The 20,484-nt window shown below is 43.7% G+C and overlaps 1 protein-coding gene across 6 annotated transcripts in view; it reads right to left on the reverse strand.

Annotated features, from left to right (window-relative positions):
• Nucleotides 1–20,484, reverse strand: part of SYNE2 (spectrin repeat containing nuclear envelope protein 2) — a 187,877-nt gene that overhangs the window by 158,832 nt on the left and 8,561 nt on the right. For all 6 annotated transcript variants that reach the window (XM_035326791.1, XM_035326789.1, XM_035326790.1 and 3 more), the window contains exon 2: nucleotides 9,713–9,828. In XM_035326791.1, coding sequence (XP_035182682.1) covers nucleotides 9,713–9,791 — 79 coding nt within the window. In that variant the 5' untranslated portion in view covers nucleotides 9,792–9,828. The remainder of the gene's footprint in view (nucleotides 1–9,712; nucleotides 9,829–20,484) is intronic.

Genomic DNA, 20,484 nt, shown 5'->3' on the forward strand with positions numbered 1-20,484 from the left:
GGGAAAAAAGGAAAAAAAAAAAAAAAAAAAAAGCACAGGCCAGTATTGTGCAGCAGCAGATACAACACTGGAGTGATACCAGTGCTGTTCTAGCTACAAGTGCAGAGCACAGCACTCTATGGGCTGCCACAGGGAAGGTGAACTCCATCCCAGCCAGACCCAGCACACCCTCCTATCTGCCTCCTGACCATCACAAGACTCCCCCCCAAGAAAGACGCCCTTCCCCATCTCCACGAAAAGCCTAAGTCCCTGCTGTCACTGTGCACGCAAGGCTGAGGTAAGGGCAGGTGTTGGCCAGAAAGATGACAGCCTTTCGATCCTCACTGCTAAGCCAGGAGCTGCACAGGCCCTGCTGCCTGCACAACCCACAGCACGTCAGCGCCAGCCATCCCAGTGGCTCTGTGCGTGAACACAACCTCCTTTCTCTCTCCCTTTCCGCATCAGCGTTGACTGTAAGCATTAGGGTTGGCTGCTCAAAAAGCAGGCCAAAAAGCACTGCCTGCCCCTGGGACCTGCCTGGAGCTGCAGAAGGGCGGTTGTCTCCTCCCTCTTCCCTTCCCCCTTACCGTTTGAATAAACACCCAGAAGGCTGCACTGGTTTCACACAGACACTACAAAGCACATCAAATAGACTCTTAACTGAGGGAGGGCAAGCTTACACTGGTACACTGTGTCCCCTTCCCCTGCTGCTGAGGCAGATGACCGGCCTGGCCCCTCTGTGCATGGCTATACGGCTGCCCCAGGCACGGCTCCTGCCCCTCCTGTCTGCTTGCCTCTAGCCTTCTCCTCAGGCAGCAAGGAGGCAAGGTGTGCCTAATGGGAGAGGTGAAAAGTGGAGAGATAGCACAAAGCCTCTCCCTGCTGCTCTTGGCAGCCAGGAGCAGAGGATGGGGCTTTGGGAGCTGCAGTCAGTGCAGTCCTGATGGGTGGTGGGATGCCAGCCCACTGCCCGGCCGGGGAGACACGAGAGGACATTATTTGTCTCACCATGGTGAGAAGTCAGGGCTGGGTGCAGCTCTAGCCTCACCTTATAGTCCCCTGGGGACTGGCAAGCGGTGGGGCAGGGTGTGAGGTGTGTGCCTGGAGAGGTGGAAATGGCGGGCAAGAAGGCTGCAGGGTACTCACTGCCGGCTTCCCCGCTGAGGTAAAACTTCTCACTGCGGCGGTCAGGCAACAAGAGACTCTGGACAAGCAGTCACCTTGCAAGAAGAAACTAATCCAGGGGGATCGGGTAAGGCTGAACAGCCTATTCTGCCCCCAAAACCATGCTCTTGCACAAAAGATTAATGTGAAGGGATGTTTAACACTCTAAGAGAAGTGCAAAACTGCTCAGCAATAGATACATGTATTTGTGTAGGCTGGGATGGATGAAAGATACAAGAAACATCAAGCACCTTGGGGGAAAAATAAAAGCAAACAACCCGTCCCTGCTCCGACCATAAAAATGAAATGCTACTTACAGGGAAGCACCACACGTTTAATTAGGATCAAGGAATTTGGCAAAGACAAACCCCAGTCCCAGGTGGCTTCGCATCAGCCAAGACAGACTGTATGGCTGCGTGCAAACTCTTAGTTTCATTAGCTGGCAGAGCAGAGAGAGAGCTGCTTAAGGAGATGGCAGCGTCCTGCTCCTAACCTTCCAGCTGACCCAAAGACCTCCTGGCTCACCAGGTGGGTGAACGGCAAGAAAAACGTTCATGCATCACACGTATCAAATGCTGCTGTGCATCTCAGAGATGACACGTCTTTTAACACTTTTCCTTTAATCTATAATACCACAGTCCTGAGGGAACATGAAGCAGTCGATTTCCCCTGCTTGCTCAACTGTTTTATGCTTCTTTTAAATTACACAGAGATGGTGGTAAACATCAAGGCAGTCTTAAATACATGGTGACGATCAGGGCAGTCTTAAAGACATGGACAAAAATGCAATCTCAAAATTCTGTGTTGTTTGGAAAACAGAAAGTTATTGCAAACGTGCCACACAGGCCAGTCATTATCGCAATGCTAGCCTACAGGACACAAATAGCACGGAGTTAGTGCATTCGTGTTAGCACAGGACCCAACCACGCCCTTTGGTTGAATACCCATGTGGGAGCCATTCCAATTACCTAATGAGTGATTATTGAGTAGCTGCACTCAGTTTTTATCAGGAGGGCAAGGCTGGTATTTCTGGCACTTGAAAAGGGGCAGAAAGCAAATATTAAATACTTTGCCTGACGTCGGTGACTGCAACTTGCCAGAGGCTGATACTGATCTGGAGAACTTGCTTTTGGGGTTGGTAATAGAAAGACCATTAGGATGAGGATATTTGGTCTTGTGTTGGTTGAATCTCTCCATATTAGCATGCAGACACATTACAAAACGTGGGCCAGATACTGCAAGTGTTGATTCACACGGGTGGCTCTCAGGCAAACGTCTCACGTGGTGAAAGTACAAAGCGGTTATTTTGCTGCACACACCTAAGCACAACTTACACCCCCATAACCTACAGCTGCTGCTTAATGCAAACACCAGGCTGCCTTTCTGGCAGCCTCAGCTGAAGCCCGGCTTATTTCACTACCAAAATAAAAATATATACCCACATGAATCAATAACAAAACTCAATGCCTGCCAATACCTCCCCAGACTGCAGTGCAGCAGCTCGTCTCTTTCCATCTAGCCCACACAACACAGCTCATTACAGATGTGTTTCTGGCACAGCAGCAGGTGGTTTTATTTCAATTTTCAGGCTGAGTGTATTTTCCCCTCCCAGCTCCCCCTGACTTTACTCCTCGGAGGCTCTAATGATTTAATCAAGGTCTCAAATTCTTATCTCTACCACGTGGTTAATTAATACGGATTTTTATTTTTATGAGGATGAATGGATTCTTTGTCAGGCCTTTTTATAGGACTCTAAGTGACCTTGGTTTTATCTTGTCCTAGTTTATGAGATATCATTGACCCAGAATAGAAAAACTATCAAAAATCCTGATCATTTACTTCACTTTAGGCCAAAACTCACCAAGACACAAAGTAGATCTGAGAGAACAAAATAAGAACCTGCTAATCTGGAAACATCCAAGATCTATCACATTTCACTCTGCATTTTAAAGCTAATCTTCAGAACAACACTTCAGAAAGGAATGACATAGAAGAAGTGTGTCACATAGACTAGCTGAAAATCAATAGGCTCTGCTGGACAATGACTGTTTTATCCTGTAACAAGCTATCAGCCAGTGCTACAAAATAGGCTAATCGTTAAGAGCTGGAGCATGGGACATGACAGGAATTGCAGCAGGGACCACAGCAGTGCTGAGTTCTCCCAGGAGGAAGAAGAAAAGGCAGAAATGTTGCCAGCCATGGTTTCGCTCTCAGCCTTCCTCTAACAGTGATACAGAAAAGCCAGAGTTAAAATTAACCTCCTCTCCACAGCTGCCCTTCATGCTTTCTTCCCTGACCCGGGAGATGACTCCAAGGAAACTACTACCTCCTCCCTCAGCAGCAAGCTGGGGAAGCAAACCATGGCACTGCAGATGTAGCCTGTCCGTCCATGCCTGCCAAAAAACATCATCAAACAGCAAAGAGGTCTTCTTCTACCATGAGGACTGGTACCTCACTGCCAGTGAACCATTTACAACTGCATGGCCTTCTTTATTTTAAACTCAAGCAATTATTTGAAATTAATGAACACAATTCTGTCTGTCACCCTCCCATCTCTGTTTTGACAGATGGAATTACCACTTGTGTATGCTATTTTTGCATCTTCCTTCCACCCTTCAGGTCACCCGAGGCTACATCCACAAGAGCAAGCAGTACAGATCAATGGGGCAGGAGATGAGAAGGTGGTCAGAAGCTGGCATACCCATATCTGTCAGGGGAAGAAAGTTTGTGCTCAACCAGCTCTAGCTTGAATGCCCATAGATAGCCAGGATATCTTTTTGGAGCGTGTATTTCAGTTTCATCCAAAATAACCATTTCCACACTGATGATTCAGCAAAATAAGCTAGAGGATGGCCAGCAGGGGTAACTTGGAGAGCTCCTTCCAAACACCACTCCTACCATAATCTAAAACACCCAGCAGGTACATGAGTAAATGGTAGTAACTATCAGAAGGACTGTTACGTATTTGTCAGCCTGGAGACAGGGTGAGGAATTCACCCCTAGCCCATTACATTGTTTCTTCCCTTCCACCCCATAACACAGCTTCATTTACAGCAGACAGGAAAGCAGGGGAAAAAGAGTTATTTCCAGCACTTATGTTCTGTAATGCGGTGTTAACCAAACATGGTATTTTTCTTCCTCAAGATTTAGTGGTTTATCCAAAGTCCAATGAACAGGATGAAAATATTTCTACAGAAAAGGATCTTTTCAAATCCAAATATTGTATAAGCTAATTAACTACTACTTGTCCGTGCAGCAACTGGGACCTTTCCTATTTCCTTTCAACCTCCTTTTCCTTTTGAAAGCAAATTATCCAGCTTATCAAAAGTGCTGCTAACTCAGGAAGCCTGTTCGAATTGAATATTGTCCTCCCGGCTTTCTGAAATATTTTTGCTCCTCTCATTGCCAGGATCCTGGAGCAGCTCTGAGTCACCGCTGTGTTTACTACCGCAAGAGCCCCTGGAGTGAGGCACTGCAGTACTTGGGGGCACAGGCGGAGGCTGTAGGTGAAATTCTTCAAGAAAATAAGTCACATCATTTAGGTATCAACACACCTTTACAGATAAGGGCTTAAGTGGCTTTTCTAACATTTTTTTAAACAATTCAAGGTGGAGCAGGGACTTGAACGTAAGTGACCTTCAGCATCCTATAGTGGTGCCTGAGAAGCGACCCACTCCTTAATCACAGTAATGCCAGATTTTAACCAGTTACGCACCCAACAATGCCTTCAACAAATTGAAATTTATCTAACAGAGAACACATTTACCCAACAATGCCATCTACTTTTTTCATTAGGCATGACAGACAAAAATAATACCCACGAGTGATTTTTTTTCAAGCCAGTCTTATGTGTTGGCTGCCTCTCCAGTCCCACCAGCCCCATCACATGCCGTGACGCCGTGCAGTTACGGGAACTGCAGACCAGCTCCTCACCCAGGCAGCATAAACAGGGCGTAAATTGCAGTGCAGCTCCTTCGGGAGCTTTTTGGTTTGTAAAAGTCACCCTTGAAAAACCATAAGCATGGAGTTTTTTGATCATTCTGTTTTAAAAAACAACAAGAAGCAACAAACAAATGTGTTCACCAGCCTCAACAAATGAAGCATACAGCTGGAATTAAATTTAAAAAAAAAGGTCGGGTAAGAATTCTTAGTATCCCTGACCTCTGGAAGAATTAAGTGTGCCTCAGAGAGATATCCTCCTTTAAGTCAATTACTCGGAGATAAGGGAAATCTACTACAAGTTCCACAATAAAATCCATACATACATATCACTGCATTTAATTTCAGTTGAAGAGAAAATGGATTTTTGATCATTCATAATGGGTATGTCCTAACTGCATGAGAATAGCATAATGTACTTATCTCATTACACATTCTTCAAAAACAGTCTCACCAGCCACTTTCTTATGTTATCCTTTGGGTTACAAACAGTAACATGCACACAGGTCAATAAGCAGAGCCAAAATTAAGACCCCTGCAATTAATCAAACAGTCAAGCAGGTACGTGCCCCAGACTCTGAGAGCTAAAACACACATTCTTGTGTCTGAATTAGCTCAGCAAGTATGGAAAGAAAATGGAAAACAACATTCTGCACAGGCTTGATGGAAAAGGCCACACCTAGGGTCAGTCTGCTGTCTCAGGCAGGAAAGGGAAAGGATTTGAGCACTGGAGGGAAGGTGAAGGTTGCAACTTCCCCCAGGTAACAGATTTAAATCCTGAAAGCAAAAAATATCTCCTGCTCCAGAGCAGAACTAACCTGCTCAGTTTCTGATGCAGCTACTCACCCACGAGTGGCTGCACGGCCCCCTCGCAGCAGCCCCATGCTCACGCTTGTCAGCAAGCAGTCGTCGCATCCCCAACAGCTCTCAAAATGCCAACAGCCCTTGTCTTACCAAAGGAGAGGGATCTCCTCATTTCAGGTAGCTGAAAACAATTTTGGACCCCAGCCGTGCCTCTTCCATTCACAGAAGGGTAATCACCAGGCTGGACACCTCTTCAGAGGAAATTATGGAAGGAGACACAGGACAGGACTCCTGCGCTACTCCTGTGCTGACGGCCAGCCAGCCCCTGAGCTCCTGCCTGCTCCCTCAGTATCCGCAGAAAAAGTGGCTTCAGGTTCCAAAGACATGTCACAAAGGAACATCTCTCTGGAAAGCATTCTCTGTTCACCAAAACGTTTGCAGCCTGCCTGGCAGGAGCAACCCTTCCCTTATACATAATTTATATAATATTTCCCCATAGAAGGCACCCAGAGCAGGTCCAGCTCCAAGCTTTTTACCTGCACCGTTAGGTGGCTGTGAAAGGACACGAAACAGCTTTGCAGCTGCCCTAAGTTCCTCTGCATCAGAAAACTGGGAGAAAGCAGAAAGATGCTGGAGGAAAGGGCACAAATAATGTTGATCTTATTCTAATTTCATTTTATTATCTAGGAAAAAGGGAAGGAAAAAAAGAACAGGAAAAAAAAAAAAAAAAAGGAGCCCAAGTCCTGACATCATGCAATTTCAGTTTTCTTGGCAAGGAGGAAGGGGGGTAACTGTTTCTCTTCTGGCTGTTGAGATCATCTTGAAAAGCGGAAAAAAGAGCTACAAATAAATCTTAAAAGATATACATAAAGGTTTATACTCTTGCAGCTCTTACTTCAGCCTCATGATATTGCAACTACCATCATTTGAAAAAGCCTAGAGTTGGGAACATTAGAAACCATATTGCTTTCATTTCTTCACCTATTTTCTTCATGCTTTTAAAGCTTCATTACATCTCCTTAAATATTTACCTGGAAAGATGCATTAAGAACAAAATTGCATTTTTACTTCTATTCCAGTGACTTTCTTTATTGCATTTTTTTTAGGCTGAATACTATTAAGAAAAGTGAACGCTCATCCTTGAGAACTCTTCTACCTGAAAACCCACGAACAGAAATCCCACTAAAGCAGGTTTCTACAATTTTAAGCCACTGACATTAATTTAATAGGCTTTGTATAATAATTAGATCTAGTAAGAAGTAACCTCTTTATTAGGTATTTTAAGGTGGTGGTTCTTCCCCCTTTCCCTTCCTTTTCTTCCCAAAAGTACCTAAGTCTCCTCACAGAAGATTTTGACCTAATTCACAATCAGATCTTACCTAAACAAAGTGTTTGGTTTTACATACAGTAGGAAAAAAAGCTAACCGTTTTGTTACATTTTTTAGGCATGTAACTTCGCAATTACCAAACTGAATGGTTAATTAGGACAAGATCCACTGAATGTGCCAGACAAGCACGGTAACATCACTAGATGCCATTCAGAAATAACAGAAGATTGAAGAACTTAAATGTGGAATAAAATATGAGCAATCCAGACTAAATCTCATGCCTACTTTTTTCTCCTGTGTCAACTATTTACACATAGCTCCAGTTATGCTATTACACAACAATGAATATACTCTCAAGTTATAACCTAACAGCCTGAGAAGCAGATCGTAACCAGTATTACAAACATCTTTAATCACCCACAAAGTGAGCTGCTTTTCAAGATAAGAGCAGCCTTTTCATGAATCTGTCATTTCTCTAACATTTGTCCTGGTGAACCTGACGAGTTACAGTAATCAAAGTCTGTCTGCTTAACAAACCTAATCCCAAGATTCTTATCATGTGTACTGGGTCTGAGCGGTTGTGGTGTTCAGCTGCCTAGCATGGTAAAGCCACCACATCGTGTAAAAAAAAAAAAACAAAAACAAAAAACAGCTTTTCAATGAGTGACCCTATTATTATTTGATCTTTTCTACTATAGAACTGCAGGTAGGCTTACTAATGGTTTCTGTACGTCACGTCAGGGAACATGTTTTCTGTGCTTCATCACAGCTGCATTTCCATTTGCCTGTTTGACCCAGACACATGCTGCAGCATCACTGCTCCATACATCAGATGTGTCTGCACCATTTGTTGCATCTTCAGTCATCAGAAAAATTGCTTATGCCACCTATAAGGGATCTCTACAGCGTCCAAGCACACACAGCTTGGCTCTCCAGATTTGCACTGTGTTCATGTCAGCATCATCCAGGAGCTCAAATTATTACAGCATAGAACTATGATTTAGTCATTTCAATTTTAATAAACCGGGCTCTTTTAATTTAATTATTGATCAAAAACACTACTTTCACCCGACATATCTGACTTTTCACCAAATAACATAATAATTTCAAACTAAAACTTTTGTCTAAAATCCCAAGTAACTAATTTGTTATCTACTGCCTTAAAACTAGACGGTGTTTTCCAAATGCATTTCATGACTACCAAAAGCTGAGTTTGACAGGCACAAGAAACGTGCCTGTGTCTGTGCTTGGTGTTACGGCCAGACTAGTTCCTGTCTGCTAGGAGTTTTTGCTTGCTCTTCTGAAAACATAGCGCTGAAACAAATGGAAGAAAATTCACCATTAAAGACATTTGGCTTTAGACCACTGTTAACACTCACTCATCAAAACACATGGCTTCAATGACAATATTAGTGCAAATATGGATTGTAAGTGACTTGTAAGAATATTCTTTTGCACCATCTGTCTTAAACATATTTACTCTCAATTAAGCACCATAGTCATTTCATCGAAAGTGATCTAAAAGGAAATAGCTCTGTGGAAACATGACTTAGCCTATCCATCCTAAAATAACCAGGCTTTAAACACATTGAAAACAGGCTTTCCAGCAGTGCTCACCCTGCTGCCTAGACTGGACTCCCCAGTAAAACCTCCATGAATATTTTCATGAGTACATTCAGAGCAAAACCAGTCTTCCCAGGAAATTCTTATAAAATAAAATTAAACACAGGATTAAGGAAAATGCAGAAAGACTATGCGATAAGCCAGCTCTGATGCACTGATTAGCTCTTAACTGTACAGGTAGCTGCCATTAATATAGAACAATTAAAAATCACTAGGTGAGTGCTTGCTTCACTCAGTCAATAAGTGAAAGCAAGCGAAAACAAGGTACAGCTCATTGCAAATAAGGATGAATGATGAAAGACTTTGACCTGTAAGAAATTTGTTTAGAAGCCACAAAAATGTTCTGCTTGTTTTGGCCACAAGCTATCTTTCTACACGTGCATGTGATAAAATCATAATAAGGCTGAAAAATAAAGAAAATTAAAAGAAATGAAAAGAAATAGTACTGTAGTTGATAGCCTCATTAAGACAGCTCAGTGCAACCAACTAATTGTCAGCAAATTGAAAACAAGGAAACTAATCAAATACCACAAATGTTTTCATGCTGGCAATTCCCTTGAAAACAGTTTACAGTAACATGTATTCTGAGTAACAAAGCATAAGAACCAGTGAGAACATCTGCACCAAAAAAGGCAACAGCTCTGAAAATACCATGAGAAAGTACTACGAGAGCTGTAATCTTTCATTTCTGAGCTGAAATGTTTTTCACCAAACAGGAACATCAGAAGAGAAACACTGACAAGAACAAACTACGCTGATCGTAACACTAGTTTTATATTTTAACAGGTTTCTCAGAATTTCCTTCAACCTGTGCATGGTCACAGGTTTTACCAAAAGTCCACATTAAAAAGGCACAGAAATCTACAGTAACCTACCTTGCAGCGATAGATGGAGATCATCTATTTCGGAGGAAGCCTGCTCCTCTGTTGAGGGAGATGACTGCATTGATGCCATATTAAATCCTATGGAGATTCTTCACTCAGTTTCCAAACTGAAATTATAAAGAATAAATAAATAGACAAATAAGCCAGTACAGTTTTACATTAAAATTGCTGATATCAAAGATAAGGCATGCACAGAGACATGGGTTTTGTTTGGGGTTTTCTTCCCTTGGTTTCTGTAGCTCACAAGTGTCATAATGTTCCTACTGCATGAATCAAAGTTTTTGTCCCTTGGCTTGCTCACTTAATTTTAAATGGGGGCCAGCAGTACTCCACAGCAGTACACCACGGGCTTAAGTGCACCTAGCCATTGAAACAAAAGCACTATGATGAGGAGAATTCAAACTCTGTCACTTTCTTTAAGAAAGCCAAATTGACAAAGGCGCACAGTGCCTGCAGCAGATTTGCTACTGACAAACCTCCAAGGTTTTCTTTAAATTGTTGTATTTTTCTTCCTGCCCAGATGATAGCGGCAGAATGGAAACACTGAATGCAGAATCTGCAAAGATTCAGTTGAAATGAAAAAGCAGCAGTTAACACAAGTGGATAATCACAGCTGCTGATTCTACCTGGTACTTTTGTTACTTCTCATCCCCTATGAAGGAGTATTTTTTTCTCTTCCTGGATATGTTCCCTATCTCCAATGCAATTTCTGTGAATAATATGCTCTGTCTTTCTTAAAAGTATAACACCATTTCTGCTACTGCAGTAGCAATATTGTTCAATTTGCCACTGTAGGATACTGAACTAGAGGCTCTTTTTTTCTTTTTTTTTTTTTTTAAATGAAGAACTTTAAACAAGTTCAAAAATTAATAAAGCTGAAAATTAAATAAGGGCTCAAGTTAAACAAGCTTTGTTACCTAAAAATCTATACCCTTTCCATCAGAAGTACGAGGATTAATACACCAGATGCTAGCAATTCATTCATACATCAAAATACAGGGCGTGAATAGATGAGTAAAGAAATACAACATTAAAGAATGCCAGAGAAATTTTCATTCAGTCCCTTGTGCATATGAATCATGATGCAGTCTCTGGTTACTCCACTGTATATTACTTTTCCTCACTCCCTGCACAGAAGGAACACCAGTCATTTAACGAGGAGCTATTCAGTGCTTTGTTTTCCTCATCCTGAACAATGCACGTCCTTGTGCTTTATTCAAGAGCTGCTTTGATGACAGGATTGTTAAGTTCCTCACAAGATTCTCCGTGGCATTCATCACCACAGTATCTGCACACTTCACAAATATCAATCAATTCACATTTACAGCACCTACTGAATCAGGGGTTGTTGCCCACATTTTATCAACGACAAGCAAAGACACAGAGAGAATAAAGGGGCAAAAAATGCTAATTTGACTCTGGTTTTCCAGTAAAATAGATGCTATTTCATATGTACAAAGTACTGATTCCAACTGCGGATACACTGTTTCTACAAGTCATCACTAACTTAAAAGTAAAATTTAAGCCACCAGATACCAGAAAAGGGAAATCTAGCTGGGGTAGGTAAAGATAGGAGCTATCTAGATTATCAGAGAAAATGAAAAAATAGTTTAGAAGAGTTTGGCTTGCTTAGCCTAGCAAGAAGTGGAGGAAAAGGACTCCTTAATTTCTGGCAGGCACAAGAACAAAACAGTATAAATAAATCATGCCTTGAGGTTAGGATGGAAATCGGAAGAAGATTACTAAATACTGGGTTCTAACAAAGGCTCCCAACACATGCAACTGCCACAAAGGCCTGACATGATTTTAAGATTGGAATTGTTCAGAAACAGACAACATAAAGTAGTTGCTTTTATTGAAGTACACTGGTACTTGCAGTCATATAGATATCTCAGAAGCCTACTGTTCCCAAGCTATGAGTCTCAAGTCAGACAACCAGAAAAAAAGCACACAGTTAGCTGCCACTGATAAAAGATGGGGTTTAAGTGCCAGAGCTAGCATCTCACAGGAACTCAAGGGTAGGTGTTGGACAAGAATCCAGTTCTCCCAGCAGCACTGCCTATGCCCAAGGCTATGCAATCTTTCCTGGGAAACTCCTTCGTTTTCCTCTCAAGATCAAGCAACACAAAACCAAATCCTAAAAATGCAAAATGCCAGGCAGCCCTAGTATTTTGTGGTTATCACTGTATGTCTTGAATTTGATTTTGTGATTGCCACCTGGAAAGCTACCAGGTAAGCACAAAGAGCCAAATGGGGGGTATGTAAACAACATCCAAACCCACCATCAGACCTGTTGCTGTTTGCTCCCAGGGCACAGGCAGTTACCTGCATTCCCTCTGCCTTGAACTTTCCAGTGACAAAGTGTAGACCTTCAGAGATATATAAGAAATAGAAAATACTGGGCAACAATGAATCCACATGTGAAAGCAATGAGCTTGACTGAATTTGGACCTAGGGTGTTCTGGGTTTATGTGGCAAGGTTTTGGTAGCACTGGGCTGCAGGGTGGTCTCTGAGAAGAATCCAGAAGCTGCCCTGTGTTAGATATGGGTCAGTTTCAGCTGGCTCCAATAGGGATCCGCTGCTGGCCAGAGCCAAGCCAATAAGTGATGTTGTTTGCACCTCTGTGAAAGTATATTTGAAAAAGGGGAGAAAAACAAACTGCTGCACCACGGCAGCTGGGAGATCAAGGAGTGAGAACCCTTCCTGCAGCCTCTCAGGTCAGTGGAGCAGGAGAGCAGGAGGTGCTTCAGGCAGGCAGCAGCAGTTCTCCTGCGGCCTGTGGAGAGGCCCCTGGTGGAGCAGGCTGTCCCCCTGCAGCCCATGGGTCCCACATGGAGCAGATCTCCACGCTGCAGCCCGTGGAGGAGCCCCCGGTAGAGCAGGTGGATGTGGCCTGGAGGAGGCTGCGGCCCATGGAGAGCCCCCGCAGGAGCAGGCCCCGGGCTGGAGCTGCAGCCCGTGGAGAGGAGCCCACGCAGGAGCAGGGGGTCTGGGGGGAGCTGCCACCTGTGGGCAACTTGTGCTGAAGTAGTTTGCTCCTGGGGGATGGATGAACCCTGTGGTAGAGATCCATAGAGGAGCAGCTCTTGAAGACTTTGGGAAGGATGGCGTTCCATGGGACGGACCCCACATGGAGCAGGGGCAGAGAGTGACTGTGAAGGAGCAGTGGAGACAAAGTGTCAGGGACTGACCGGAGCCTCCATTCCCCTGCACCGCTTGGGGGGAGGAGGTAGAAGGTGGATGGGGGGAAGGTGTCTTTAGCTTGTTTTTAGTTTCTCACTGCTCTAGTTTGTTAGTAATAGGCAATAAATTACATTAATCTCCCTATGCTGTGTCTGTTTTGCCCATGACAAGAACTGGTGATCAATCTCCCTTATCCTTATCTCAACCCTTGAACCATTTCCATCATATTTTCTCCCCCTTTCCCTTTGAGGAGGGGAGTGAAAGAGCAGTTGTGGTGGAGCTTGGCTGCCCCGCTGGGTAAAACCACCACATAAGGTTATAACTCGGATTGGGTGCCCATGTAAAGGACGAGTGATAGGACTAGAAGCACAGACACTGACACACCAGCATAAACTACAAACAACTCCCAAAACCGTGAACCAGTCCCTGCTGCTCTGGGGCATACACTCAATATCAGTTACAATGCACATTTTCTTTCTCTTTAACACAAATTTATTCCCATTTTAACCTTATTTTCAAGTAAACACTGCTTAAGGGTTTTCTTTTACAGGCATGCAATGCAGCACAAAATCACCAGCGGCGAAAACACACGTTTAATGCATCCAGATCTGAGAAGATGACATAGGCAGAGCCAAATCATGTTCACCTGCCTTGCATAATACTAAAGACATTGGGAGAATAGTCCAGAAAAAAGGAACGGGATCTGGCATGAACATTCCTCTATGATAATAGGAAAAGATGCAAGAGCCATGAACATCACTGATGGAAGTTTCAGAGGAAAAAAAAGCAGTTTTAACGTTTTTGTGACCATTCCTCCTCTGTCCTCACCCCTTGCCAGCTACAGCAACCACATAGTTGGTTTTAAGTCCTTTTATGTCCTTGTATGGAACTTCATGTGATAGGACCCCAATATCAGTTCAGATCTGTGGACATTAAATTGGTAAAAGTTAAAGTTTTCAGGTTTTAAAGAAGAAAATACGTTAAATTTAAAGCATTAATGCTTTGAGCAGGGGATGTCAGACCAGATGACTTCCAGAGGTTCCTTTCAGCTAAATCATGGCACATGATCATAGAATACACATAAATGGGGGAAAGAAAAAAAAAAAAAGCATATGGTCCCATTCTGTTTTAAGGGCAAATGAAGGCCTGCCTCTTTATCCAGAGAACAGAATACACTTACACATCTTTTTTTAAACATAAAAATCCACTCACCAAATCCTCAATGCAGGTTATAAAATTGCAGAGCTTTCACTGCCCCTAAACCATCTTTTCACCATCTAACACAGCGCACACATCTTACCCTGCCTCCAATTCCTGCCCTGCCCCAGCAGAAGACTCCACAGCTGCTTTGAAAGGGAAGCACACACTGCTGGAGGGCATCCCTGCAAGGATTAGTATTCTTTAAAAGGTACAAGGGGCAGATTGTCTGAGACGGGATTACATAGGGACAATACGCTAGTCCCTTTGCCCTCCCACCCAGAATTTCATTCCAATAAAGCATCTTAAGTGTTAACTGTATCATATCCACCTCCAAAGAGTTTTAAACTGTCAAGATATTGGTAAAATTGCTTAGGAATGTTTTTCATAGGCTTTACAAACTATCGCCTTTTCTACTTCATATTTTAGTTTATTATATTGTTCTATAACAACTCAATGAACCTGAAGAGCTAAACCAAATCCTCCAGTCCTGTGAAACACCAAGTAACTCTAAAATATATATATCCACAGTGCTGAAAACAAAGCGCATGCTTTCAAATGAAAACGTGCCCTTTCAGGGAGATAAACCAAAGGTGAAGAGAATGCCCTCGTCTTTCCATCTTTCTGAAGAGGCTGTCGTTAATACAGGAAAGTGTTTAAGTGCTTATACCTTGGGATAGACTGTGAAATAACCTGTGAAGAGCACAGAGCCAAAGAGACAGCTCCAGGAATGCTGGGGCCTTGTTTCTAATGGATTTGTTTCTCGTTGATTAACTTTAAGTGAATTGCTCCTTAGCTGTTGTGTGAGCTCCTCCTGTCTTGGACACACGAGGAGTCACGCAAGAAAGCAGCATTACAAATGTCCTACTCAGAGGAAAGGCTTTTAACTGGTGTTTTCCAAAGGAGCAGTTTCTTGACCACCTGAGCTCAGCCTGTAGCTCAGATGGTTCAATCACCAACAAAAGCTTTCCCCATGACAAGGACACTTACAAGACTCAAACCCAGGCCTTCTGCTAGTGGGTATGGGTAGGGAACTTCTTGCCCTACCTCTCCAGTTGCTTGCACAATGGACACCTATGAACACTGGTGGAAATTGGATCAGCACAGTTATATCACATAATTTCAGCCTAACTTCCTTGGAATCTCTCTTCGTTTCTCAAATTCAGCTGAAATTATTCAGCCAATTAAAAAAATATAATGGGCATTAACACAGAGTCATAGGCACACTGACTGAGAGATAAAGAAACCTAAGAGGAGGGACCAGACTGGAAATCTCAAGAAACTAACCTAAAAATAATCATATCTCAGCCTTAAATTCCAGAGAGATCATCATGAGAATAAGCAATACTGATTTAAATACCACATCTCCAGTAAGACTTAAGTCCCAATGAATCTTAAGAGATGCTCTTCTTAATCAATCTTTATTAAACCATGATTGTCTCAGAAGAAAAGAGGGGGAAAAGCTTCAGATGGATTTTGGTAGATTGACTAGCAAGCATTTCATAGCATTAATGTTTCAGTTTGGATCAGTGTGGATTACAGATTTCATCCTTCAGTTACTCCAATCACAGAATTCAGTAGGATTTCACCATATGAAAAATTAAAATAAAATAGTTTAAGAGAACGCTCCTCTACAGTGAAACTACTGCTGTTTTCCAAAGAACATGTACAACTACAGTTAAAATATAAACGCACATTTCATTAATTCTGAAAACACAAAAAACAGTAGTGCACACTAACAAGGAAGCAAGATAAATTAGCTGGCATGATTTCCATATTGCCCCATGTCCACAGAGAGTTACAGCCACATCCCACACGTCCCCGTATACGCTGCAGCCTGCTGCACAGCTGTATGCTCAGAGTCCTCCTTACGAGCCAAACTTGAAATCCCCTTGCATGACTTTAGCTCACAAGCGCGCTCCTTAGAGCTGAAGGCAGCAGCTACTCTGCAAACAAGCCTGTCTAGAGGCTGGTGAGCATTCTAGCCCACTGCTGGTAAGTCCCTACTTCGACGTTTTTGCCTTTGCAGACACATGTCCTCTATTTCCTCAGTTATGTTGGCTACGTGTTCTCCATCGGTGCTGCAAGAGGGATTCCAGTCGTCTTTGCATGGCATCTCGAACCACTTGTTTTTACTTTTCCTTCTTTGAAGTGCCACTGATTATTTATGACCTACTCCGGGACTCCAAAGCCTTTCCCTCCATAGAGGCCTCTGGATGTAAACTGGAGGCTGCTCCTAGCAACAGATTATTATTACTCATGTCTTCAGTCGAGCCAACGTCATGACTCAAACAGCAGATTTTTATCTTCGGTGAACGGGCCCAAAGGAAGTGGAGCTCCACAATGCAGGCTGACTGAAGACCCTTTTCCGTATTAACAAAGATCTTAGTTTATTTTGCATTCAGAGAGAAGCAGTAATGTTCAAAACTGCAAGTCCTGAGCCTTGCAAAGAGCTGCTGGACATTCTTTTGGCAAGCAATCCTTCTGTAAGTCTGTCGCAGTCTCCATAAAGGCAAATTGTTGGGATCCAAATCGTGATAATGTGACCTGAAGAATTATCAAAGAAAACCTCTTTGATCAAGTTGGGGTTTGGGTTTTGGTTTGTGTTTTGTGGGTGTTTTTTTGTTTGTTTGTTCATTTGGTTGTTTTGTTTTTACAGTGTTTGTTATTACAGCGCACTTCCCACAGCACTGAAATTCGACGGCCACACTTCCTACCCAACCTCCTCAGTGGTTTCACCATTTTTAAGTACCAGGTTTGGGGCTGTGGGTGCCTACATTTTTCAGTATCTTTCCACTTTGACATCCTCTCTGCTGAAAGTCCAAAGCAAAGTTCATCACTTTCACATTTAAATTGCTTGCAAATGTTGCTCTTGTGGGTGGCCTCAGATTGCATACGTGTCCACAGCTGGAACGCGATCACCCTGCAAGCACACTGATCCCCTTCTCTTCAAAGCCAGATCCCCAGGTAGGAAAACTCAGAACACCACCATTGACAGATCCGTCCTGATTTCCACTACTCGAGGAGCTACTACTCTCATAGAAAAAAAAAATAAAAAAAAAATCACAGAATCACTGAATGAGGGAATGGCTGAGGTTGGAAGGGACCTCTGGAGATCATCTACTCCAACCCCCCTGCCAAGCTGGGTCACCTAGAGCATGTTGTACAGGATGGCATCCAGAGGGGTTTGAATATCTCCAGGGAAGGAAACTCCACAGCCTTTCTGGGCAACCTGTGCCAGTGCTCTGTCACCCTCCCAGTAAAAAAGTGCCCCCTCATATGGAGCCAGGACCTCCTGTGCTCATTTGTGCCCATTGCCTCTCGTCCTGTCGCTGGGCACCACTGAAAAGATTTGTCATCTTCCAGTAAGCGGCATATTCTCTGGGCTTTTCTGGAGGAAAAAAGTGGTCTTCCCTTAGGTTTCTGTGACTTTCAAGGTGATAGGGAAAAGAGGCTATAGCTTTCTGATCCCACATAATACCCTACTGCCATCAGACGGGTATCAGCCAGTCCTTTAAGAGGTGGCATTAGAGACACCCTGGACTGGGACAATGCTGAAACCAGTCCGGCCATGGGCGTTGCTAAGCTATCAGTACCAGGAGATGAAGGAATCAAGAAAGACAAAGTTTGGAAAAGGCTGAACAACTCTGCTCAGAAAAAAAAACAAGCCCAGAGAACATTGGATCTGCGAGAAATACAGAGATAGACACAGAGCTACACCCCGTTACCGCAGAAATAGTCTTAACTCATGTGAACCGACACACTGAAGTTATATGCACAAGTAAGGACTCCTCCAAACAGTAAGAGCTGAAAGACCAAGACATTTCTTATTAGTTTATTTATGACAACCAGCAACAGCACATTTTTCTTATCCAGGGACTTCCCAGTGATCTATTTATAATCTTGAAAATGTGCCAGGACAAGCGCATGAGTATACAAAAGCAACACCACTTTTTAAGGCCAGCAAATGTTGCTGGTTTGTCTTTGATTTACACATCTGTAACACTTCCTGCTACAGAAGCACAATGGAGCTTCTCATTGCGTTAATCAATTTCCAAACGTGGTTAGAAAAGTGTCTTTCTTGACCTTTTCTGTTTTTTGTGGGTGGCAATATATCAGTCATCCTGGTACAATTGCATAGTTTGAAAATGGCAGTAACTCCATGCTGTTGTTAACACACACAAATGCTGTTATTAACAGAGCTAAGCCTTGTTCACACATGCATCATGCACCTCCATGGGTCAAATTTTATGAATTTGCTTGCACTCGCAACAAGAGCCTGTCTCACATTTATCTGTTTCCAAGTGGAGACGCAACGCTGAAGCATACTTTAAGAAGTTGACGAAAACGTGAATTTTTAACTGGTTTCCAAGATTTCTGCATCATTAATAAAAACAAGAACTGCTTAGAACTCAAAGTCACAACTGTTCATGTAAAAAGAGAGACTGATGGGGCTCCGAAAGGGCTCAGAAGGCCAATGCATGCCCAGCACACTACTACGTAGGAAGCCAAAAATACCATGGTGACTTCATGCCTTTGCTGAAGTCATGGGCTAGGATGACAATTCAATCTCTAAGTCACAGCCCAAAAGCAATTCCCAGCCCAAACCTAGCTGTGCACTACCCCAAAGTCTCCTACCAGGTGCAAAAAGTCATACCCGTCATATGGTGCGTTGCTGCTGCTGCCACAGAGCCCGAAGGAAAAAGCTTTTCCAAAGCAGGGCATGGCTGCACGCTTCCCTGCCGCTCCATGGGCTGCCCGTGCCCAAGCTCCAAGGCCACCTCCTGCAGATAAGAGGGCTGCAGGGAAGGGTTATTGTAAAAATAACATGAGAAACACAATGTGGCCTGGGATCTGGACCTGGGAAGTACATCCAGTGCATACACACCTCTTCCTACCCTCGCTGTTTGCTAGCATGGCAGGCACGCTCCATCCGGCACTTGCCATGGCACCCGCTGAGGCTTATGACCACAGGAGGCCTCGATGTGACTGTTCTTTGGCCATGACCACGAACAAAGGATGGTGCTGCCTTAAAGCAGATACTCACTGTAATCTCTCGTGGGGAAATGATGGATCACATCAAAGTTCAAAAACAGCATGGTAAGGAATCCGAGTTTGACTGCAAGTCAATCATTTAAGCTTATAAATACAATGGCTGAAGAAAAAAAATGTGGTGGAGTGGTTTTTCCCTGACTCAGCTATGGTTCAGGATCAACTAATGCTACATCAGCCCTCCATTGTCAGCAGGCAGAATGGGTGAGTACCAATGGGCACTCCCTGATCGTGCCTTGGACCTTGCAGCCTGGGCTCCGGGCAGCACCAGAAGCGTCCGTGCCGGGAGGGACCAGAAGGGCAGGCTTGGTGGAAGATCCCTGAGGGGACGTGCGCCTCAGGGCTGACCCTTTGAAGAACAAGCTCGTCTGTGGGCAAACGCCAACGAGGGAGTAGGGTGAATAATTTACTGTAGGGGGTAATTTGGAAGCCCACAAGTGGATTTAGACACCTACGAGGACCCTGCAGGAAGTTTCGGGTGAACCTTGCCATTCTTGAATCTTTAACTCAGTTGCTGTTCCTATTGTAGCAAATTCTGTTTAAATCATGTTGTTAGATTTGCTGCTGATCAAACACTGATTAAGTGCTGTTAAAACCATGCAACCTAACCTTGCTATTTACAAAATAAATCCTAAATTGCTGCTACATTCAAGTTGTGTAAAATCTTTGCCATGCCCCACAAGATGAAAAGCACCATCGTTGTGCTCCTAGAAGCCCCTCTCCATCTGCAGACGAAAGCTGCCCTATGTGATGGCAGCCAGGAACAATCCCTGGGCTCCTTTCAGCAGTGGGTGCACTGCAGCCACAGCAGTCCCAGCGCCACGGGGCACAGGCAGACCTCTGACCTTCGGGCACGCTGCTCCCCTCCTGCGAGCAAACGGCTCCGCAAGCAGCTCATCACGGCCCTTCCTCAGCGCTTCCTGGACCCGGGTCGCTTCTCACAATTGGAAGGGAAGGGGCAGGGCATCGGCTGCAATCACAGCGAGTTTAACTCTCACCGAGGGGACTGCCTGGTCCGAACAGACCGGAAAACACTGCCTGCTCTGACCAAGTGCGCTGCAATAATTTTGTTCTTTGATTTATTTTACTCATCCTTCTTTCCTTCAGATTGCAACTGAAATTCTTTGCTTAGTGCCTTTGTAGAGACTCATAACCAGCCTCCCATTAACACTGAAACCACTTTACATGGTGTAAAAGGTATTTAAAATAGCACTAGGTAGTAATTACACCCACTTTGTATGAATGACATTATATTAATGAGAATCGGGCTCCTAGTAATATTCTGCCTTTGAAGGAACACAAATGTTTCCTTCCCACTGCCTTCCTAATT

This window comes from Oxyura jamaicensis, chromosome 5, assembly GCF_011077185.1.
Source record: "Oxyura jamaicensis isolate SHBP4307 breed ruddy duck chromosome 5, BPBGC_Ojam_1.0, whole genome shotgun sequence".
NCBI lineage: Eukaryota > Metazoa > Chordata > Aves > Anseriformes > Anatidae > Oxyura > Oxyura jamaicensis.